The sequence below is a fragment of the Martes martes genome (assembly GCF_963455335.1).
Source record: "Martes martes genome assembly, chromosome: 4".
In the NCBI taxonomy this organism is placed as follows: Eukaryota; Metazoa; Chordata; class Mammalia; order Carnivora; family Mustelidae; genus Martes; species Martes martes.
Window position 1 is genome coordinate 120,295,683 of NC_137891.1, and position 24,999 is coordinate 120,320,681.

Genomic DNA, 24,999 nt, shown 5'->3' on the forward strand with positions numbered 1-24,999 from the left:
TTTTATGTGCATATTTTTATAAACTTTAAGTGATTTTCATGTGAGAACACGTTCTCTCTAACAAGAGCACATGGAGGGAGCTTCTGCTTTGGGATTCCTTCACTGCAACTAATGAGAGTTTTACACTCAGATGTGGGCACTTGGATGTTGCTGAATGACTTCCCGCAGCAAATCCTCTTAATAGTCTCTCTGAGCCTGTCCAGGGGAAGACAATCCTTGAGAAAACATTGAATGACCACTATGTGCCAGGCATGACCTAGGCATGACGTAGGCTTTGGGACTTCATTGGGAATTATACAAATATGTGTATTGCCAAGAAAATTTATGAGTGACCAATTGTTACGACATTTCTTTCTAATGCCTATGGTGGGGGGAGGCCTTTTTCATTGAGCTGACATTTAAAATTGCTGGTACCTTACTATGCATTAAGTAACATACTCTACACTATTAATCTGCTAAAAGTCATTGTATTCTTCACTTGCCACCCCTTCACAGAAAATTTAAAAACTAGTCATTTTACTTAAGAATATTCATCCAAGACCTCTGTTAAAGTTGTTTCTCATCTTTTACTATTACAAACAGTATCAATGCCCAGTCCCTTTGCTTATCATTTTTGCAGAATATCCATAGGACTAATTCCCAGCAGTGAGATAGTTAAGTGTAAGGGATAATGAACATATTTATTCATTTATTATTGTTATTATTGTTATTAATTTTGGTAAAATATACATAAATTTATCATTTTAACCATTTTAAGCATCCAATTCAGTGGCATTAAGTATCTTCACATGTTGTGCAACCATTTTCACCATCCATCCCCAGAACTTTTTTGTTCTTTCAAAACTGAAGCTCTGTGCCCATTAAACAGTAATTTCCCATCCCTCCCTTCCCCAGTACCTGGCAACTACCATTCCACTTTCTGTCTCTATTAATTTGACTACTCCAGGAACATCATGTATGTGATAGTTATACAGCATTTGTCCTTTTATGACTGGCTTATTTCACTTAGCATAATGTCCTCAAGATTCAAATGCATTGCAGTGTGTGTCAGAATTTCTTTCCTTGTTAAGGCTGAATAATATTCCATTGTATTTATATATACCACATCTGGTATATCTAAATGGACGTTTGAGTTGCTTCCATCTTTTGGATATTGTGAATAATGCTGCTATGAACGTAGGTGTACAGGTATCTGTTTGAGTCTTTCCTTTCAACTCATTTTGGTACATACCCAGAAGTGGCATTGCTGGAGCATATAGTGAGTCTATGTTTTATTTTTTGAGGCACTGCTATACTGTTTTTTATAGTAGCTGCACACTTACACATTCCCACCAACACTGCACAGGGTTCCAATTTCTCCACATCCCTGCCAACACGTTCTATATTCTAGTTTGCTTGTTTGCTTGTTTGTTTGTTTTTATAACACCCATCCTAATGAGTGTGAAGTGGTATCTACTTGTGATTTTGATTTGCATTTCCTTAATGATTAGTGAGGTTGAACATCTTTTCATGCGCTCATTGAGTTATATAGCTTCTTTGGGAAAATGTCTATTCAAGTCCTTTGTCCATTTTTGAATTGGGTTTCTTGTTTGTTCTTAGATTGTAGGAGTTCTTTATATATTGTGGATAGTAATCCCTTATCCAATATATGACATAAATATTTCCTCCCATTCCATGGGTTGCCTTTTCACTTTGTCAGTTGTGTCCTTTGCACAGTTTTTAGTTCTGATGTAGTCTAATTTGTCTTTATTTTCTTGCCTTGCTTTTACTGTCATATCCAAGAAACCATTACCAAAGCCAATGTAATGAAGTTTTTCCACTATTTTTATCTAAGAGGTTTATAGGTTTAGTCCTTATATTTAAGTTTGTGATTTATTTGAGTTGATTTTTGTGTATAATGTGAGGTCAGTGTCTACATTTGTTTTTGCATGTGGATATCAGATTTTCCCAGCACTATTTGTTGAAGACTGTTCTTTCCCAATTGGAGGATCTTGACATCTTTGTCAAAAATCATTTGACCATATGTGTGAGAGTCTACTTCTGGACTCTATTCTACTCAATTGGTCTATGTCTACCTTTATTATAGTACCACACTGTTTTGATTACTGTAGCTTTGTAGTAAAATTTGAAATTGAAGTGTGAAGCCTTCAACTCTGTTCTTCTTTTTCAGAATTATTTTGGCTATTTGGAATCTATATTCTCTATCTTTATAGCTATGGTTAGCAGTGCTCTTTATTTCTTCATCTGGTTTCAAGTTTCTACCTAATAGACTTTAATTTCAGTTTAAAGGATTCCCTTTATTATCTTTCTTTTTTTAAATTTAATTTTATTTTTTCAGTGTTCCAGGATTCATTGTTAATGCACCACACACAGTGCTCCATGCAATATGTGCCCTCCTTAATACCCACCACCAGGCTCAGCCATCCCCCAACTCCCCTCCCCTCCAAAACCCTCAGTTTGCTTCTCAGAGTCCACATTTTCTCATGCTTCATCTGCCCCTCCAATTTTCCCCAATTCACTTTTCCTTTCCCTCTCCTAATGTCCTCCATGTTATTCCTTATGCTTCACAAGTAAGTGAAACCATATGATAATTGACTTTCTCTGCTTGACTTATTTCACTCAGCATAATCTCCTCCAGTCCCATCCATGTTGATACAAAAGTTGGGTATTCATCCTTTCTGATGGCTGTGTAATATTCCTTTGTATATATGGACCATATCTTCTTTATCCATTCATCTATGTAGGGCATCTTGGCTCTTATGTACCTCAGTGTTCATAGCAGCAAAGGCCACAATCACCAAACTGTGAAAAGAGCCAGGATTCCCTTTTTTATCTTTCTAGGGAAGGTTTGCTAATGATAAATTCTCTTAGTTTTTGTTTATCTAGGAATGTCTTAATTTTTCCTTCATTTTCAAAGGATAGTTTTGTTGGGTATAGAATTCTTGGTTGACAGTCTTTTACTTTCAGCACTCTGAATGTGTCATCCTACTGCCTTCTTGCCTTTATGATTTTTTATGGAAATTTAGCTGTCAATCTCATTGAAGATCTCTTGGGTCTAATGAGTCTTCTCTCTTTCTGCTCTCAAGAGTCTCTGTTTTCCTTTGCTTTCAACAGTTTGATTATGATGTGTGTGGGAAGTTCACTGAGCTTCTTGGATTTGTAGGTTAATGTTTCTCATCAAATGTTCAGCTATTCCTTTTTTTCTTTAATTGAGGTATAATTGATAACATTGTATTAGTTTCAGGTGGTTCAGGTTCTTTCCATTTCTTGTCTCTTGTAAATAATGCTGCAGTGAATATAGGAATCATATATGTCTCCAAATTAGCATTTTTGTATTCTTCAGATACATACCCAGAATTGGACTAGCTGGGTCATTTAGTAATTCTATTAATTTTTTGGAGGAATCTCTATATTGTTTTTCACAATGGCTGTACCAGTTTACATTTCCAACAACACTGTCCAACAGCCTCCTTTTCTCTACATCTTCTCCAACACTTGTTATTTCTTCTTTTGATAATAGCTATTCTAACAGTTGTGAAGTAATAGCTCGTTGTGGTTTTGATTTGCATTTCCCTGATGAGTAGTGATGTTAAGCACCTTTTCATAAACCTGTTGGCCATTTGTATGTCTTCTTTGGAAAAAATGTCAATTCACATCTTCTGCCCAATTTTTAATTGTTTTGTTTTATTTTTTGTTTTTGCCATTGAGTTGTATGAACTCTCTATATATTTTGGATATTAACACCTTTCCAGATTATTTTCTCCCATTCAGGAGGTTGCCTTTTCATTTTGCTGATTGTTTCTTTGGCTGTGCAGAAGCTTTTCAGTTTGACGTAGTCTCACTTGTTTATATTGGACTTCATTACCTTTGTTTTTGTTGTCAAATCCAAAAAGAAATTATCACCAAAACTGATATCGAGGAGCTTACCACCTGTGTTTTCTTCAAGTCTTTATCCATTTTGAGTTAATGTTTGCATATGGGTAAGGTAGTGGTCCAGTTTCATCCTATTGCATGCAGCGGTCCTGTTTTCCCAATACCATTTATTGAAGAGACTGTCCCTTCCCCATTGTATATTTTTGGCTCCTTTGTTGTAAATCAATTGGTCACATAAGCATGGATTTATTTCTGGATTCTCTATTCTGTTCCATTGGTCTATGTGCACCTATAATGCCAATACCATACTGTTTTGATTACTGTAGATTTTAATAAGTTTGAAATTAGGGAGCCTGATACCTCCAGCTCTTCTTTCTCAAGATTGCTTTGGCTAGCCAAGGTCTTTTGTGATTCCATGAAAATTTTAGAATTGTTTGTTCAATTTCTGTGAAAAGTGCCATTAGAATTTTGATAAGGGATTGTATGACTCTGTTGATTACGTTGAGTAGTATGGACATTTTAACAATATTAATTCTTTTAATCCAAGCATGGAATATCTTTCCTTTTATTTGTATCTTCTTGTTTAATTTCTTTCATCACTGTCTTACAGCCATTATTTCTTGAAATGTTCTTTCTGCCCCCTTTTCTCTCTTCTCCATTTCTGAGATTCTCATTATGTGTGTGTTAGTATTCTTGTTGGTGTTCCTTAAGTTTCAGAGCCTCTGTTCATTTTTTTCATCTTTTATCTTTATAGTCTTCTAACTTGAAAATCTCAATATACCTGTCTTCAGGTTCATTGATTCTTCTGTTACTGAAATCTATTGTTGAGCCTCTCTAGTAAATTTTCATTTCATTGTTTGTATCTTCCAACTGCAGAATTTCTATTTGGTTCTTTTCCATAATTTCTATTTTTTTTCAATTGATATTCTTTATTTGTGAGAGGTCTTTTTTCATATTTTCCTTTAGTTCTATAGAAGTAGTTTCCTTTAGTTTTTTGAACATATCTAAAATAACTAATAAACATCTTTGTCTACTAAATACAACATTTGGGCTCCCTCAGGAGCAGTTTCTGTCTATTGACTGCATTTTTGCTTGCTTATGGTCCATACTTTAATGTTTATTTGCATGTCTTTGTTGTGGTGGTGGTTGAAAATTGTACATTATAAATAATGTAATGTGGCGTTTCTAGAAATAAAATAGGTTTATTTTTGTTGCTATTTGTTGTTGTTTGTTTAGTGACTTTTCTGAATATTATAAAGTCTGTATTATTCAACATGTGTGACCATTAAAGTCTATTCAACTAGCTTAGTGGCCAACTAACAATTGGAATGAGATTTCCTTAAATGGCAGAATGAGTAAATCACCCAGTTTTTATGAAATGTCTCTGTGTATGTTGGAGCACCCCTTCATTGCTCAGCCAATTGAACACTATAACTTGGCTTTAACTTCCTGATTTCAGAGACTGAAAGCCAGAGGAGAGAACTTAGGGCCTTCTAGATATATTCTAAACATGTGCAGAACCCTACATATGCACATGGACTTCTAGATTTCCAGAAATATGTCAAAGCTTTTCAGATTCTCTGTGGACATCTTATTCCCTTTTTCTTGTAAGCTTTTTGTTAGCTTATTGTTTGCCCAACTGTTTTCCAATGCTCCAGACAGCCACAAAGTTAATTCCCTCTAAATGTTTTTGAAAAATGCTCCCAGGGAAAAGGTGTTTTGTATTGGATGAGCTGTGAGTCAGATAAAATAAAGACAGCTTTGCAAGTAGTGTCTTTCAGGGAACCACCAGACAAGTCAGATAATGATAATTCACTGGAAATGACTCTGAAGCAACTCCGACTCCACTCTGTTCCCCCTGTGGCTGTGACTTCTTGTTTTTCCTGTAATTATGTGCTGTTGTTTTTTAGCTACTACAGAACTGAAAAAGAGGACATGGGGAAAAAAGGAAGAAAGAAAAGAAGACATGGGAGTAGGGCAAATTAAGTTATATGAAGCTCACTGCCCTTCCCAAGATTCAGCTATTTTTCTTAAATAAATGTTCCTCACATTGCTGCAAGCATTTTGTTAATTTCCATAATCCTGAAAAATTCATCCTGACATTTTTTCCAGTTTTCTCATTGCTTTTATAGGAGAGAAAATTCTGGGAGGTCATTACTCCACTGTTTTTTCTGTCCCCTAAATACTCCAGTGTTGAGTATATAGCTTTTTAATAATCTGTGTGATGAAAGAGAAGAACATATAGAAGAACACTTCTGCTGCATACTGAAGTATAGTGTTTGCCTCAAATAAAAGCATTTGTGCAGTTGTTTCAGTTAGAAACTGAACTAGCTGCTCTTTTCATAGAATACCATATTTATGTGACAGACTAACAGTGTTATACAGACATGAGTATTTGGCAGATATTTCCTTAAACATGAATTAAGTGAGCCTGTCATTACAACAAAACTACTGACAGAAGTTGATCCCAATGATAAGTCTTAAACTTTCAAGCAAAAATAAAAATTTGGGAAAACTTGTATCTACAACTCTGTTTGATAGCTGTCCAGTACTTATATTTTTCTCATGAGATTGGTGATGATGTTAACAAATATAATTGTGTGGTATTAATAATGAAATGTACCCATATTTAGAAGAGCTGCATTACTCCATAAATCAATATTTTTTAGATAAGCAATGCATGTTGTTAACAAAATCATGGATGCATAGAAGATTCTTCCACAGTTTAAGATAGACCAATAGGTTTTAATATAGAAAGCACAAAAAGTTCATAGATTTGATTTCACATTTCACATTTCAACTAACCCTTAAGAAACTAGCATTTATCAAGTTTTGCTATGAAAGAAGAATATCCACAATTATCTGAAAAGGCTACTAAAAGAATCCTATTTCTTCTCAGGGTGGTGGAATGTGCCACCTTGGGTATCTGCTAGTTCCTCTCCCTCGTCTTCTGCCCCTCCCCCTATTCGCCAGGGCATGCTCTCTCTCAAATAAAAAAATAAAATAAAATCTTTTCAAAAAATAAAATAAAATAATTCTATTTCCAACTGTGTATCTCTTTAAGGCCAGATTTTCTTCACACATTTCAACTAAAATAACATATCATAACAGACTGAATACTGAAAGAAATCTGACAGTTTAGCTATCTTCTATCAATCCAGACATTAAAGATACGTACAAATGTGTAAAACAGTGCCATTCTTCTCACACTTTTTTGTTTTTGGAAAATACAGTTATTTTTCATTAAAATATTTACATTAACATATGGGTTATTTTAAAGCAGGTAACACAAATAGCTTTAAAATTTGTGTTTCGGGGTGCCTGGGTGGCTCAGTGGGTTAAAGCCTCTGCCTTCGCCTCAGGTCATGATCCCAGGGTCCTGGGATTGAGCCCCACATCGGGCTCTCCCCTCAGTGGGGAGCCTGCTTCCTCCTCTCTCTCTGCCTGCCTCTCTGCCTACTTGTGATCTCTCTCTCTGTCAAATAAATAAACAAAATATTTTAAAATAAAATAAAATAAAATAAAATTTGTGTTTGAATTTCTACTGTGATAAAGACCAAAAGTTATAACTCATCTGAATAAAAGTTCTTTAAGGCCCTTAATAATATTTAAAAGGGCAAAAAGGTCTTGAACTGAAGAGTTTGAGAATTGCTTATGCTAGTTTTTCTAAGATCAAAGCCCTAATCACAAACCAACTGGAAATTATAAAGGTGGCTACTATTCAGTATTTAATTCAGTTGCCCATGTTTAGTGCCAATATTTTTATGTGACCCATGCCCAAAATCTGCTCATCCACGCAGGCGTGATGGTCGGAATTATTCTGCACAGAACCAGAAAGGCTGACCCTTTCTGTTTTGTGAATAGACCATGCTTCTCTATCTGATAGCTTTTGTGCAAGGCTATTACTCTGCCTGGAAAGCTCTCGCACCCACTCTCTTCACAATTCTTATTTAGTCTTCAGATCTCAAATCAAATGTCGCTATCTCAGAGAAGACTCTCCTGACCTATTCCTTCCAAAACTCTTCTCCAGATTTCACTAAAACCCCCTAGTCTCTCTAATGAGTCCAAGCACATTTTTTCTTTCACTAGCACATATCACAATTTGTAATTATGTAGTTTTAGGATTTGATTAGTGCCTTTGTCTCCCTTAAACTTCAGCTTCACAAGGGCAGTTTCTTTTGAGCTTACTGTTTTGTCCTCAATATGTATCACAGTGTTTGGCAGTATATATATACAGAATGATTCAATTATTTTCTAATATGAAAACCACATGTTGAGGCAAGGAAGAGTACATTTTACTGATTGCCCCATCATTTTAAATAGTTTTTCAAATTACAAGCCATGAGTTAGGAGAGATCTGTTGAAAACAGTTTTTATTGTATGACCCTCCAAGTAAAAAGATATCTTAGCAACACAATTATTCTGAAAGAAATTAGATTGCTTGATTTGTTGACACAGATGCGATTTCACAGAACTTTCTCCCTACTCATGCTTCTTAGTTTCCAAGCTTTTTAAAAAATAAAATACAAAAAAGACTTTTACTAATGGTTATGGTGAGGCTTTCTCTAAAAATATCTTTTATTAAATACAGGAGGAGATTGGATTCATGCTGTATTATTTCTTTTGGGACTAATGGTGCATTTTCCAACTTCAGAAATTGTTTTTAAGACCGCAAAAGTATCAGATTAAACGAATGTGGTGACTACCTCAGGACAGTAGTATTTTATTATATTTTCCTTCCAAGAATGTAACTGTTATAAATTACTACAGTTATTTATTCTTCACCTTACAATTTATTAACTGAGGGGGTCATATTTCATTCTTCTGCCATTTGAATAACTTTTGTGTGTGTTTTTATGTAGCAGTGACAAATAGTTTTTCATTTGAGGGCTCTAGACTTTGGTCCTGTTTTAATTAGGAGACTTTTGAGATTTGGATGAAGGCAGCATATTGTCCTTTCAGCTATCCAGGCAAAATTTGCAAGATCTGTCTAACCGTAAGAGTTACAAACCACCTTCAGATAATAAGTCTAGTATACTTTAATAGCGCAGCTTTCAGAATTTACAGCCCTTACTGTAGAGTACTCAGTGTTGATGTTACTGCTAATCTCAAATGGTTTTGTTTTACACAGAAACAAATGGATATCAATGCTGCTATTCAAGCCTTGATTGAATCACATACTGCCCTACAGATGGAGGTAATATATCTGGTTTTATTTACATTGGCACTCTCAATATACAAATTAAACAGAAAGTTTTTTCTGAGTCCAAAATGTGGCTTTATCTCAAAGATTGTACTTAAAACAGATTGAACAAAGTAGGCATTTTTTAATAAACAGAAATATATGCATGGGATGTTTTTTAAGGAAACCATTTAAAACAAAAATGTAATACATTTAAGGAATTTTTTAATAAGGAATTAGAAACTGTAGGAGAAAATAGTTAAATGAAACCTAGCCACCTCTTAAAATAGGATCTATCATTGTTACTCATTTTTCTCATTTAAACTCTATTCAACGTATAATTTTCTTTAAAACATTATACTACACCAGGCATAGTAATTGTTTAGTTTTATGTTAGCTTGCAAACTAGGCCATTAGAGTGAATTTAATCTCTTATTTAGGATCAAGATTAATAAAATATACACATAGGCCTGTATTTACAAATAAAATATACACATAGGCCTGTTCTTTACACCCCTCTTCCAACTCATTGCATACAACAAGAATACATTTTTCTTCTGCCTTGGTCCATGTTGATCATGAGGGTTACATACTGGTGATGGCTTCTCTATGCTTTTTTGCTGATTTTTTCCTTTAATGACTTTGCAGAGCTACCAGAATACCGAAGTGACTTTAATTGACTACAGTGCAGAGATATTCAAAACCCTGAACTACCTTAGCAATTTACTGCACAGCATCAAGAACCCTCTTGGCACACGAGATAACCCAGCACGAATCTGTAAAGATTTACTTAACTGTGAACACAAAGTATCAGATGGTAAGTTCTTGGCTTTTTTTTTTTTTTCAAACTCTGATGTCCGATTTCATCATTTCGGTGCATTTGAGATTTAGAGTGTATTCATTTAGAATCATAATCATTTTGATAAAACCCTTGTAGAAGGCATTTTAGTGTTTTCAAAAAACAAATACTCTTAGAGGGACATAATTCTGAAGTCAGAGTATCCGTTTCTGAGGGCTCATTAACAATGTCTTCTACACAGCCTTATTGATCCCCAATGTTTCCTACACCACAATAACTATATCACTTGCTTACCCTTTGTGCTTGGAACATATCATACTCATGTTAAAAATTAAAATAGGAAGGACTGACCTTTAGGGTTAACAGGAGTACATGTCAGGTCTATCAGAAGTGGTAACATGAAAAAAAATATGGTAGAACCCCTGCCACCACACCTCCTGAATTTATGGTTTTACACAAAATGGAAATTAAATGCATCATTGCAGAGTCACTGAGTAGGAAGATGGTTTGGTATTCTTGGAATTTTTTTGTCCCTACACAGATAGCCCAAAATCCATTAACCAGAGGTCCAAAAATGAATTTAGAATAGAAGCACCAATGAAAAGTTTTAAAGCAAGTAGAATAGCTATAATTATCTAATGTTAAGTAAGGGAACCCTGTCTGCTACAATACATCATTTAATTTTAATTTCTATTGGGTCTGAGGTCAGCTGCACATTCAGTATTAGTAGTTACCGTTTTTTTGCCAAAAATTCTATTCCCAACAGCGTAACATATACGCTGATTTGGGGGGGAAAAAATCGTGTTATATCCTTCCATAGGGTGAATAGTAAGTAATGTGTATTTTCTTTAACTTACATACATATGTGCCACATAACACACACACACTCTCATATATTCTTGCCCAAGAACACATACTTCTACTAGAAGTGCAAAGAAAATATTTATATTAATAAAATGCTTAACTTCTGTAGATATTTCTTGCTCTAGATTACCACAAAAACTAAACTAATATTTATAGTTACAATTGGCTATAGTAATTCTAAGTTTGATTCTTTCCCATATTTGAAGGCATAAAACTGCAATTCTATAGAATTGAAAGGAACAAAGACATTTTAAGACATACAAATGACTGAAATCTAATTCAAGGTCTGCCTTCCTTGTAAGAAAAATAACTAAGTGGTATGGATTGCAAGGTATCAGAAAGGTTTTAATGCCCAAAAGTATTTTCATCACTAGGAGACAGTAAATGTTATAGAAAAACACAAAACAGCAGGGAAGGGGGATACGATGGAGAGTAGAGTGGAGCTAATTTTAAATATAGCAGTTAGATAAGGCATGTCTGAGAACACGGCATTTGAGAAATGTCAAAAGGAGGTAGGAGGACAAGCAACAGGAAATCTAGGGAAAGAGCTTTCAGGGCAGAAAAAACACCAGCAAACGCCCTGGGAGTGAGTGTCTTTAGTGTGTTCTAGGAGTTGCAAGAAGGCCAGTGTGACTAGAAGAGAGTGCATAAGGGGAAAGTGGTAGAAAATGAAGCCAGAAAGATACCCAAAACACAGATTAAATAGGATCTTTGAACTACACAGAAGACTCCAGCTTTTGTTCTGAATAAGGTGGGAAGCCATTAGAAGTTTTTCAGGCAAAGAAATGATATGATTCGACTTAGATTTTTAAAATATTACTCTGGCTAATATATTACAAATAATAATGGAGACAAGAGTAAAAGAAGCCACTGAGAAGGCCATTGAAAAAATCCAGGTAAGAGATGATGATGGGTTGAACTAGAGTTGGTAGCAGAGGAAGTGATAAGAAATGAGCAAATCTTTGGCTATATTTTAAAGTACCTATTCTCCTGAAGCTGTTTCAAAAAATTGAAGCAGAAGGAAAACTTCCAGACTCTTTTTCTGAAGCCAGTATTACCCTGATTCCCAAACCAGACAAAGACCCCACCAAAAATGAGAATTTCAGACCAATATCCCTGATGAATATGGATGCTAAGTTTCTCAACAAGATCCTAGCAAATAGGATCCAACAGCACATTAAAAAGATTATCCACCATGACCAGGTGGGATTCATCCCTGGGTTTCAAGGATGGTTCAACATTCGCAAATCAATGTGATAGAACAAATCAATAAGAGAAGAGAGAAGAACCACATGGTCCTCTCAACTGATGCAGAAAAAGCATTTGACAAAATCCAGCATCCATTCCTGATTAAAATGCTTCAAAGTATAGGGATAGAGGGAACATTCTTGAACTTCATAAAATCTATGAAAAACCCACAGCAAATATCATCCTCGATGGGAAAAAGCTCACAGTCTTCCCGTTGAGATCAGGAACACAAGGATGCCCACTCTCACCACTCTTTTTCAACATAGTATTAGAAGTCCTAGCAACAGCAGTCAGACAACAAAGAGAAATAAAAGGTATCCAAATTGACAATGAAGAAGTCAAACTCTCTCTCTCTGCAGATGACATGATACTTTATCTGGAAAACCCAAAAGACTCTACCCCCAAACTATTAGAACTCTGACAGCAATTCAGTAATGTGACAGGATACAAAGTCAATGTACAGAAATCAGTTGCTTTCTTATATACTAACAATGAAAACACAGAAAGGGAAATTAGAGAATCGATTCCATTTACTATAGCACCAAAAACCATATGATACCTGGGAATAAACCTAACCAAAGAGGTAAAGGATCTGTACTCAAGGAACTACAGAACACTCATGAAAGAAATTGAAGAAGACACAAAAATATGGAAGACCATTCCGTGCTCTTGGATCAGAAGAATAAACATTTTTAAATGTCTATACTGCAAAGAGCCAGCAGTTTTTGATGATAATTGGATATAGGTTAAGAGAGAAATAGATGGATAGAGGATGACTCTGACAAGGATTTTGAATAACAGATGGAAGTGTGAGTTCCTGAATAGAGATGGAGAAGCGAGTTTTAGAGAAAAGATCAGGAGTTCAGTTTCAGATACAATTCATTTGAGATGTCTGTTAAGTATCAAGTAAGAATGTCCAGGAGGTAGGAGGCTGTTAAAGAGAGAGATCCTGGCTAGGGGTAAGAATTATGAATTCACTTGCATATAAATAGCATCCAATGCCTTATGACTGCTTAAGACTCCCTAAAGAGTAGGTGGAGAAAGAAAAGTGAAGAAGTCTAAACATCATGTCTTAGGGCTCTTCAGTGTTTAGAGATCAGGGAAATGAGGAGGAACCAGCAAAGAAAGCTAAGAAGAAGCTATACCTGATAGGAAGAAAACAGATGTATGTGGAGTGAAGAAAATATTTGCCTGAGGAAGAAGGGTTCAATGGGGTCCTTGTTGGATAAAGTTAAAACTTAGAGAAGCTACTGGATTTAGTAGCATGAAGTTTTATGATGACCTTCTCAAGAGCAGTTTAGGAGAATGGTAATGGGAGCGCCTGCATGGCTCAGTGGGTTAGAGCCTCTATCTTCAGCTCAGGTCATGATCCCAAGTCCTGGGATTGAGTCCCGCATTGGGCTCTCTGCTCATCAGGGAGCCTGCTCTCCCCGCCCTCTGCCTGCCTCTCTGCCTACTTATGATCTAAAATCTTAAAAATAAAAGAGAAGAATGGTAGTGGTTAAAACTTTATCAGATTTTAAAAGAAAATTGTAGAGCCAGAGGGTGTCCACTTCCAGTGATGAAGCAGGTAATTCAAATTGCCTGACTGAATTGTTTTTTAAGTTATAACATCAAATAGGTAACAGAATACTGAGAACATTTCAAGCCAACATTTCGAAGAAGACAGTGGAGAGATGAATACACTTAGAGCTGCTCTTGCCCTATGTGTGTTCACAAACTAAATACTGCTTTTGGTGGCTTTATGGGGCTAAGAGTCAAAAGTTAGCATCTGTGGTCCACCGAGTGTGGGGATTTAGGCTTTCAAAGGGCTCCATTCTAAGAGCAAACATAAATTGGAAGAAAAGAGACATTCATGTAGATTGTAGCCTAGCTTCACATCATGAAGATAGCTCAGAATCTAAAGCTTTGAACTTGGACTAAGGTGGTTCCAGATGGATAGAACCCCCACCCCATTCTGACAGAAACAAAAGTCTTCTATAAAATATACCATCATCCTAGGGCTCAAATTACTTCTACAAATCATTTCTCAAACATAGTACCCAGCACACAATCAATGGTAATGAGGCATACTGGTTGATAAAACACCACAAATGAGAACTGACAGAAATAGCAAACGGAATTAGACTTAGAAGAAAAATAAGAGAGGAAGAATTTGAAACTGAAGGTATAATAGACAAGGTAAGCCCTATCTAGGAGCACAGTGTATTCACGATAATAACAAGGAAGGCAGAATATATGCGCACAAGTACAAATAGGTAAATAGATGTAATAGTGGGAAGTTATAGAAGTTCCTTTCAGATTGCTTTGGTTGCCTCAGTGAAATTGAAAGGTTATCGGTCAAGAATAAAATGAAGGAATAGGTATAATAAAGTTGAGGGAAGAAGAAAAGGTTTTAAATAATCAACTGGGAGAGTGACAGAGGGAAACATAGTGTCATTTTCTGGAAGCCTTACAAACATTTGAATTTAAAATGAGTCCAGTCAGCATAGCTGTGTTTTTCTTCAGCCACATTTAGCTATATAAATTCAGGCACAAATTAGGCACAAAATTGGACTTCTATAAGTTTAGGACTTTATAAGACAAGTACATTTGAAGTGAGGCAGGGCAGGGATATTAAGGAAGTCTTCAAGGAAGTGATTAGAGTAAAGGACTCAGGGTTTTTACTTGGGTAGGAAGGGAATTGAACATAGGATCCACATATGATGAGGGGTGATGAAAAAAGTGGTAGTATCAATGGATATTAGGTCCTGATGGGAAAAAAGAGTTTATTAGATAGACTCAGGACACCAGAGTGAATGAGCTTAAAAGAGAAGGGATGAGATTATGACATAACTCTAGTTGTAGGTGATAGATAAAAAGCTACGATATGGCCTGGGAAGTGAATGGGGCAGTCAGGAGAGCAGGGGAAGGGTACGAGAACTTTGGCAGAAGAGTTCAGGGAACTGAGAGGCCAGGGTATGGGAAGTGCTAGCCATGAGAATTTAAAATCATCAAGAATTGGCTAATACATAGATTTTTCTGAAAGTTATAGACATCCAATGCTAAAATCTTCAAAGAAAGTGGATGACTTTGGGTGCCTGGGTGGCTCAGTAGGTTAAGCCTCTGCCTTCGGCTCAGGTCATGGTCTCGGGGTCCTGGGATCGAGCCCCACATCAGACTCTCTGCTCAGCAGGGAGTCCGCTTCCCCCCCCTCCCTCTGCCTGCCTCTCTGCCTACTTGTGATCTCTCTCTCTCTCTCTTTCTCTGTCAAATAAATAAATAAAAATCTTAAAAAAAATAAAAAAAAGAAAGTGAAAGACTGCAATGGGAAGGGGTAATGGATGACATAATGTAATGACACTAATTTTACCACAGAGTTAGTTTTAGGGAAAAACTAGAGAATGGAGGTGGCAATAAAGAGCAAGAAAGACACCTTCTATGCTACAAGTATGATGCTAATAAAGGCTGTGGCAGAGCTTGAAAGGACTGCAAGGGAAGCACTGTCCTCATGGGAGACCTAGTTTTGGGTTAGAACATTTAGGCCTGCAAAAGATATATTATGGTATAGTGCTTTATTAATAGCTCGGTATATCCTGAAAACAATTACAAAGTCCCTACCAGGTCACCATTATACAACATAATGCTTGAATTCAAAGAATTCTACCCTCTAAAACAACGGGAGTATGCTTGATGGAAAACTTTTTATAAGGAATTCATTAGCTTATTTTATTAATAAAATAAATTTATTATTTATTATAATAGAAGGGGAAACTGTTTCTTGGAAGAGAAGAAGTAGTAGTGAAGATAATGTTTTTATACCCACTAGATACTATGGATCCTGGTAAAAAATCTGGCACTCATTTCTATAAACTTTACAAAATGTCCAAAATTCTAAGGGAAGGGGACAAAAGGGGACCAGAGGATCAGATTTCTTTTGCCCCTTTCTTCCATATCGCAAGAGATCAATGGTTCTTCAAGTGTCCCTGGACTGGAATGAGATTCTGTTGAAATACAGATTCTCAAGGCCCAAATTAATGAATCATCAACTCTGGGGATGGGGCCCAGCTACCTGTGTTTTTGGTTTTTTTTTAAAGATTTTATTTATTTACTTGACAGACAGAGATCACAAGTAGGCAGAGAGGCAGGCAGAGACGGGGTTGGTGGGGTGGGCAGGGGAAGCAGGCTCCCCACTGAGCAGAGAGCCCGATGTGGGGCCGGATCCCAGGACCCCGGGATCATGACCCGAGCCGAAGGCAGAGGCTTCAACCCACTGAGCCACCCAGGCACCCCGCAGCTATCTGTGTTTTAACAGATGGTTCTATTGCCACCAAAATTTGAAAACACTGCAGGAGAGGACAATCCCTACTTTTGGAGCCACCAACTCAACAAGTATTCATTTTGAAGGATTAGTAGAATAGTAGAGGAAAGTAGAGTTGAGGATGTTTTGGAAGTCTAAAATAATGGGCCAGAGAGGAAGCCCAGCATGAGGTAGAAGAATCTTTCTAATAGGGTAAGGATGGAATGGACAAGGATAGAAATGACATTTGCCAAATACTGTTTGACTGTCTTGCTTTTTTTTTTTTTTAAATATTTTTATTTATTTATTTGACAGAGAGAGAGATCACAAGTAGGCAGAGAGGCAGGCAGAGAGAGAGGAAGGGAAGCAGGTTCCCCGCTGAGCAGAGAGCCCCATGCGGGGCTTGATCCCAGGACACTGGGATCATGACCTGAGCTGAAGGCAGAGGCTTTAACCCACTGAGCCACCCAGGTGCCCCCTGTCTTGCCTTTTTAATGCAAAAAAAGCAGGGCTATCTTATTAAAAAAATTCTTAGTCTTTGCTTTTAGAATAAGGTGCTACTTCAATATTCTGGTCCTGTTATTCCAGAATTAAGATACTAGATCAACACTTTTTCAGCCTGAGTATTTCCTGTAGACTGACTTTAAGACTCCATTTGATTCTGCTGAGCATTTGGTGAAGACAAAGGTTGGCAGGCTTACACTGGCTGTAGGGTTTTCAGTTTTTCTCACTTAGAAATCTGATGAAGAATGCCCCAAAATGATAACCATTTAATTGTACATTTTCTTTCTGTGGAAATAAAGAATGTTTTATTATTTTTATTTCAATTATCGTGAAGATATTATTTTACCTCAGGGAGATTGATGTTGTTTCTGTATATTTATTTTTAAACTCCATAATGACATAGAAAAGAAGTGTACAAGTACACCACATCAACTGCAACTTTTCTATTAACTATGTAACTTTAGATAGTTCCCTTTAAGATGATGAGTTCATCTGTGGAAAGAAGCAATAAATTCAACCATTATATCATTTTTTTGTTGAAATGCCCTTAAATTGATAGGTATACGAAAAATACACTATTTTTGGTATCAATTTTACATAATGTTTGCTGCTTTCATTCATGGACTGAATGTAAATATCTTTATAATCTTCTAAGTTTTTTTACAGTTAAAACTGTAAAAATATATGTTTAAAGTATGATAATTTGTAATGATGGTTCAAATATGTTTTAGTATGTAATTTAAATATTTTTATGTTTTATAATAAATTAATAGGAAAATACTGGATTGATCCAAATCTCGGATGCCCTTCAGATGCCATTGAGGTTTTCTGCAATTTCAGTGCTGGTGGTCAGACATGTTTATCTCCTGTTTCTGTAGCAAAGGTATGTATTGAATTACGGAATATATGCCTATACTTGCCCAGTATCAGTGAGCATGATTTTTTAAAATGTCACTTTAAATAATTATGATTTTTATGAATGGAAGTAAGATATCCTTCTCTACCATATATAAGAAAGGAATTTTTTTGTTTGTTTGTTTTTAAAAAATAATTCTAAGAGGGGCGCCTGGGTGGCGCAGTGGGTTAAAGCCTCTGCCTTCAACTCAGGTCATGATCTCAGGGTCCTGAGATCAAGCCCGGCATTGGACCCTCTGCTCAGCGGGGAGCCTGCTTCCTCCTCTCTACCTCCCTCTCTGCCTACTTGTGATCTCTCTCTCTCTCTCTCTCTGTTAAATAAATAAATAAATAAATAAATCTTTAAAAAATAAAATTAAATTAAAATAAAAATAATTCTAAGAGAATCTTGATATTTTGGTTGTGTATTTTATGATTGGCATGTCATGGCTTATTCTACTGATTATGCTTTTTTAATTTCCTTTTAAAAATGTTGTGGGAGGGCACGCCTGGGTGGCTCAGTCCGTTGAGCAGCTGACTCTTGGTTTGGGCTCTGGTTGTGTTATCAAGAAGTCTGTGTGAGATTCTCTCTCTCCTTCTGCTCCTCCCTGCCCCCCCAGCCCCTCCCAATTCATGCTCTCTCTAAAACAAAAAATGTGCATCATATGTTTTTATGCATATACATACATTAGAAAATCCCCCAAAGAGTTGCAATGTTTGTAATTAGTAACCAGTTACCTAAAGGTTTTCTGAAAATCACATCATTAGAAGAGGAATTTTGCCACAAAGCTTGCTATTTTTGATGATTTGGCACAAAGAACCTCCCTTCAATGGATGTTTAAGCATCCATTGAATATTTTTTATAACTCCTTTCAAGTATAATAACATGAATGAAAGTTAGTTTGGTATGATACTGGAATTATAACAAGCATTTATGAAACCTATAGCTTAGCTCTACCTATAACATCCTGAAGAAATCAAAAGTGCATTTCTTTCTTTTTCTGGTAAAACCAGTTTGGTATTATTACCAAGGACTTAACTTCTCATTGACAAAGAACTGATATACCTGCCCCTTATATATTTGGTCCATCATAAAGAGGCATCAGCTAAAATGTGCAGTCTATTAATCTCTCTAGCTGCTTAGTGTTTCACTGGCCTTTTATAAAATATCCCTCCTCATTAAGGGTGTTTCATGAGTTCATCACAGTAGCATTCACCATTATTATTCTCAAACCACAGGCAGGAAAGAGTCTTCCATTCCTAGGGAATGCATGTTCCTCTCATGAAGATCAGCATGATAGTCTTACTTCCAAAATATCTGTATGATCATCCTCATTCCCCTGGATTTGGCCCAGGATTTTTATTTGGATTATCATAGAAGACAGATGAGGATCAGGAGGCGTGTACAAAGGAGATAGGAACAGTGAAGTTGTTGCACTCCAATTCCTTCCTTCACTGAATCAACTCTCCTATCTCTCCTATCCATAAACTCAACCTGAGAAAGACTGGGCAGGTAGTGGAAAGAATGGTAGACTTGGGATCAGGAACCTGGGTTCTAGTCTCTACCGCTCTACTAATCTGGCAAATGATGCTCTGAGCCACCAAATATCCTACTCTGTGCCAGGCACTGTGTTGGGTAAGTGACATTTGGCCCCTTAAACCCTTACAACAATCCTGCCATGTCAGTGTCATACTCCACTTCCCCAACAAAGACACTAAGGCTCAGAAAGATTAAATAGTTTACAAGTTTGTGATTCTCAGCTGTAAAATAAAGGAACCTGAGCTACTTAAATTCTAATGTTCCTTATAATGATCCTTCCATGTTTTCATCTTCATTGACCTTCTTTTGCCTTTCTTCTCTTTTCCTTTTACTTTTTTGGTGGCTGTCTTTTTTTTTCCCCCTCTGAAACCTCATAACTGATATTTTTCTAATTTTATGATTGGAAATCAATATAAATTCCTTGTCAAAATCACTTTCATTCACTTATGTTACGATCATACACCTGCTTGAAGAATAAATAAAATAATAATAATGTCAAAAGCTATAGAAAAATCTACTTCCTTTTCCAAGCCTAGAAAATCTTCAGTCAGACCTCCTTGCTCCAGTTTTGCCCTGTATTGTTGACTTTATTATCAGTACTTGTTCATGCCTTCATTCATTTCAATAAACATTTATTGATGACTCCATTCTATGGCTGGAACTACATTAGGGGCTGGCAACACAAAGAATAAGATTCTATCCTTGGCTTTAAAGGCTCTCATAGTTAAAACTTCTCAACAAGGTATTATTACAACTTGTAACTTATCTTTGGAAACTCAGAAAAAGATCTTCAAAGGAAATTATAGATAATTTCAGATTTTTGTGGAAGAAATTATTAAAGAATTAATCAACAACAAATAACTAATGCATTTTAGATAACATGAAAATTACCTTGCCTTTTTTTGTCATATCTAGTAGCCTCGTGGTATGCTGAAGCCAGCTCATACAGACTCAGGAGACCCTATTGTTAACACCCCTTTCCAACTCCATGTTCAGTGATACCACCATGATTGCCTCAAGTCAGCCATGGTAGGAGTGGTTACACCATGGAAATTAGAAAATGCTCTAAATCAGCGATTACCACCCCCCCACCCCTACTCCACCCAGCAAGAGCCAGTGGTTAAGCATTTATCAGCATACTGTTGACTGGCACTTAAATGCCAAGGAAAGGGGCTTTCTCAGGTCTTCATTTCAAGGACTTTACTCAGGTTCCCCCAAATTATAACTTGTTCAATTGTCACGTCTTATAACCAGTATATTATTTCTATGACATTAGTTGGAGTTTGGAGTTGGAAAAGTCCAGATGAACTTCCTTCATTTACTGAGCTCAGAAGCCACCCATATCATCACCATTCACTGTCTAAACACGCCAGAGTGGACAAGTGCTCAGCCAAATGGCTCAGGATTGTCTATTGGCTTCAAGGGATGGAATGGCCAGATTTTTGAAGAAAACACTCTACTTGAACCTAAGGTGCTTTCAGATGACTGCAAGGTAAGGGATGGCAACTTTTAGAATTGTTCAATATAACTAACATAAAACTGAAAAGGCCATAAAATTAAAATAATGGGGATAAGACTTTAATTGCAAACTGAAGATCCAGAGGGTAATAAGTTTTAAGGTGCCCTATTTGTAATAACATTACATTTTTCAGAATCAATCATTTGCTTGTATCGTATCTTGTCAACTTCTGTCACACCCACTGGTCCTCCATAGATTTTTATATGCAAAACAGATGTTAATACATAAATCTAATTCTTATTGCTCGTATGAAATATCTATATTACCCCTGCATGGATAGAAAGAGCATATAAATAAATAGATTTATTTCGTATATTTTCACTACTGTAATTCTACATCTCATTATATATGGAAGACAGGTTATAGAGGCAAGTCTGTTGTATTTCATTTTGTCAGTCCCTATACCTGAAACCAAATTCGGGCAGAATTGCAGATTGACTGGCCCTACCAATCGATATTTGAATCATAGCCCATTTTTCTTTTACAATTAAACAACTAATATTATAAAAAGTCTGTAATTTTAAAATGTTTTGGTATAAAGCAGGTGTCGGCAAACTACATTTCACAGACCAAACCCAGCCCACCACTTGTTGTTTTTTTTTTAAGGATTTTATTTATTTATTTGACAGAGATCACAAGCAGGCAGAGAGGCAGGCAGAGAGAGAGGAAGAAGCAGGCTCCCTGCCGAGCAGAGAGGCCCACGCGGGGCTCGATCCCAGCACCCTGGGATCATGACCTGAGCCGAAGGCAGAGGCTTTAACCCATTGAGCCACCCAGGCGCCCCGCCCACCACTTGTTTTTGTTAATAAATGTTACTAGAACATATCCACACTCATTTGTTTACTTAGTATCTATGGCTGTTTTCACACAGGGAAGACAGAGTTAAATATATGTGACAGACTGTGGCTCACAAAACCTAAGACATTTATTATCTAGCACTTTACAGAAGAGTTTCCCAACCCTGTTATAAAGAGCATTCACATCACATACATATCATTAATGACTTCAAGTAGCTTGGTTTCCTGCTCTTGTGCACCATGAAGCCCATGATTTAACATCTCTTACCATTTCCAGGTAACTCTACTTTTTCACAACATTTTATTTTCAGACAAATAGTGCTTGAGTATTCGAAAATGAGAGGCAAACAGAGATATACAGCTCATTCTCTAAAAGCAAAGAGATCAATATTAGCAACAAACTCATTTGAATTTTATAATTTTTTCCAGAAACTTTCAGTGACTCACTACTATCTCTCAGATACAATCTAAACTTATCTGCTCTTTGTTTAGCACTTAAAACAGTCTGGCCCCAACCTACCTTTCTAGCTTGGGCTTTCGGTGGCTGTTAGCCCTAAGGTATGGTGAAACTGATCTATTAATAATAATAACAATAATAATATCAATCATAATCCCTACTATTAGTCACTGGGACTTTATTATATAGCAGTTACCCTGTATTACATACATTATTTTATTTAATTATAACAGCTTTATAAAGAAGTTTCATTTTATAGGTAAGAAAATGAAGACACAGAAAGGTTAAATAACTTGCTCAAGGTCATGTAGCTAATTAGTGGAGAGCAAGAAATAAACCCTAGGTGGGTATAACTCCAAAGTCCATGCCACACTATACTGCTTAACTGAAATCTCATTTAATCCTCACAACTGTGCGAGGTAAGTGTTTATTTTTCAAATTTTATATATGAAGAGAATGGTGGTACCTGGATTTCTATCAAAATCTGCTCTTCATCCCCATGCTAGGCTTACTTTTGCAGTCATCTTCTACTTTTCCAACAGTTTTTTGTATGTTTGTTTTTACTCGTGTCATTATCTTTCTCTGAAATGCCTTCTCTACCTCTCTAACCAAGTGGAAGTGCTAGGCATACTTGAAGGCCCATTTTAAATTCTGAAATCTGAATTCATGAGGCTTTCCCCGAGTACTTCAGTTGGAAATGAGGAATTTAGCGCTCACTGTCTACATTATTTATACTGTACTCACCATATGTTGTCTTTTGTTATGTCTGTGTTCATGTTTCCCCTCTCCAACTAGATTTATAAGCTGCTAGTATTCAAAAGCCAGAGCTGATTTATTCATCTTCATATTTCTCAAGGACTCAGATAATAGAGGATTACATCTTACTCAGCTGTGCCACTTGTACTTAGTATTCAGTAAATATTGCTTAAAAGACTTAATGAGTTAATCTAATGGTGTCTTACAGACATACATACACACACACACACACCAAGCTGATGACTAGTAAATGAAATTTATAGCTTAAATAATCACTGAGGTTTCTTCACATTTTAAAATTTATATCATAATTCTATAAACAAGTAAGTGAATCAACTCCTTAATAAAAAGCTTCACAAAACTAGCCAATTGTGTTTCCCTATTTTATCTTGTTGAATCTTAATCATAAGAGATTTTATGATATGTTTTTGTTCCATAGTAGAATTTGTCAGAAACAAAAGAACATAGAGTGATAAGAAAAACAGAAAGGCCTAGAAAGAAGAGAGAAAAGAAACTATATAAACAGTAACCACAGACTGGAAAAAAAGAAACCTTAAAGGTGATTCAACAGAATTATAGTTTACTTCCTACTGAAGCAATTCTGGTTATTTCTTGCCTAAATTACAGAGAGGTTGAGACAGCTCATTGCCTTTCATCCAAGAATGCCCATCCTAAAGAATCAGCCCCAAATAAAGGAACAGACAGCAGATGGGTGTTACTCATATTAGGAATAGTACAGCCTTTTAATTCATATCTGGTCCAGTGATCTACAGACAACAGAGGCAGAAGCCTAGCCTTAGTCCCTGGGACTGAAAAATCAGAACACACACTGCCATTTGGAGAAAAGAATGAACCCATGTTTTCAATTAGTCATAGTGAGTGTTAGCATTGCACACTTACTCTATGCCAGCATTTACTTTGTTCTAGGGACTTCCTATTCATTATCTCTAATCCTTAAACTAAATCTTCATTGTCTGACAGTGAAGGGCATTGTCTGCTGAGAATGACTTCTGATGACATGATTACATATCAAAGCGTTTTGTTCTTGTTTTACAGATTCAAGATGGCAGGTGGCATAAGGCAAAATTCCTTTTTCACACCCAGAACCCTAATCAGCTTCCAGTAATTGAAGTACAAAAACTTCCTCATCTCAAAACCGAAAGGAAGTACTACATTGAAAGCAGTTCTGTATGCTTTCTCTAAGGTTTCTGAATTAGTTCAGAATTCGTGCTGTTGGCCAGGTAATTGTTGCAGAGGGAAAAATATAGACAGAGAGATACTATCATTGTGAAACGCGTGGAATAAAGCATTGGCAAATCTTAAAGAATCTCAGGAAGAAAAGATTTCCTCCGAAGAAGGAGAAAAGGCATTTTTAAAGGACTATAATTGATAAAGTATTTAATTCTTTAAAAAATTATATTGATCTGAGCTTTCTTAGAGAATTCCCTAGAACTGAAAATTTATAAACATGGAATTCTTCAGGGTAGTCTCTATTTTTTTGCTGAGAGCAAAGTACCCATTAGACAGCTGGAGATGCAGAGCACTATGGAGCAATACTGGCTAATGCTTCCACATGTGTGATGCTTCTGTCTAAAAATCACAAGCCACAGTCCAACATGTCTTATTTTCCCAAACACTAAGCTGTGTTCAGGTCCCCAATGGGCATATACATCTTAGCCGGTGGTACACTACCTCTTACGTGTTGCCTTTTTATGTTGCTTGGTGCTCTTCCTAAAACAAGGTGCTTGTGGCTTTCATAGACTATTTTATTTCTTTTTTCATCTTTGTCATTCTTTAAGAGTGTATGTACTGGTTACATCAAGATATGTTTTGGTTGTTAGTACTTTATTTTAATTTGTTTGGTTACATGCTTAATAACAAGTAAAACATTATTTATGTGAAGTCCTCGTTCTATTTTAAAATTCTCTTTGTGATATGGAATCAAAGCCAGCACACTGTAACCTGTGCTTATGCACAAGAGAATTAGGTTGTTTCTTTTGTTTTTATTTTTTAAAGTGTTGTAAAAAATATTACAGGCCAGCTACTTCCCGTAGTAGGTTTGGGATAGAGTTTGGGGTTGTGATATACTATTTTTAAAAAATCCATGATCATCTGGAATGATACTATGTATATATATATTTTGTAAAGTTTTAATTCAGCAAATCTTTTGAAATTGCTGCTGTTTTAAATTATAAAAACCATTATTTCTGCTTCATGGGAATTACATGTTTTGTAGTATTATTGATTTTATCTCACTATTCTTAAATTTACTGTGTTTGGACCTAAA

At 36.1% G+C, this 24,999-nt stretch overlaps 1 protein-coding gene across 1 annotated transcript in view; it reads left to right on the top strand.

The window, feature by feature from the left end:
• COL24A1 (collagen type XXIV alpha 1 chain) overlaps positions 1-23,915 on the top strand; it is a gene marked incomplete at both ends in the record, with an annotated part of 371,273 nt that extends 347,358 nt beyond the window's left edge. The window contains 5 exons of the mRNA XM_080801684.1: positions 9,005-9,070; positions 9,704-9,872; positions 17,523-17,632; positions 20,460-20,675; positions 23,769-23,915. Of these exons, the coding sequence (XP_080657810.1) occupies positions 9,005-9,070; positions 9,704-9,872; positions 17,523-17,632; positions 20,460-20,675; positions 23,769-23,915 (708 nt within the window). The remainder of the gene's footprint in view (positions 1-9,004; positions 9,071-9,703; positions 9,873-17,522; positions 17,633-20,459; positions 20,676-23,768) is intronic.
• Positions 23,916-24,999: the final 1,084 nt, after the last annotated feature.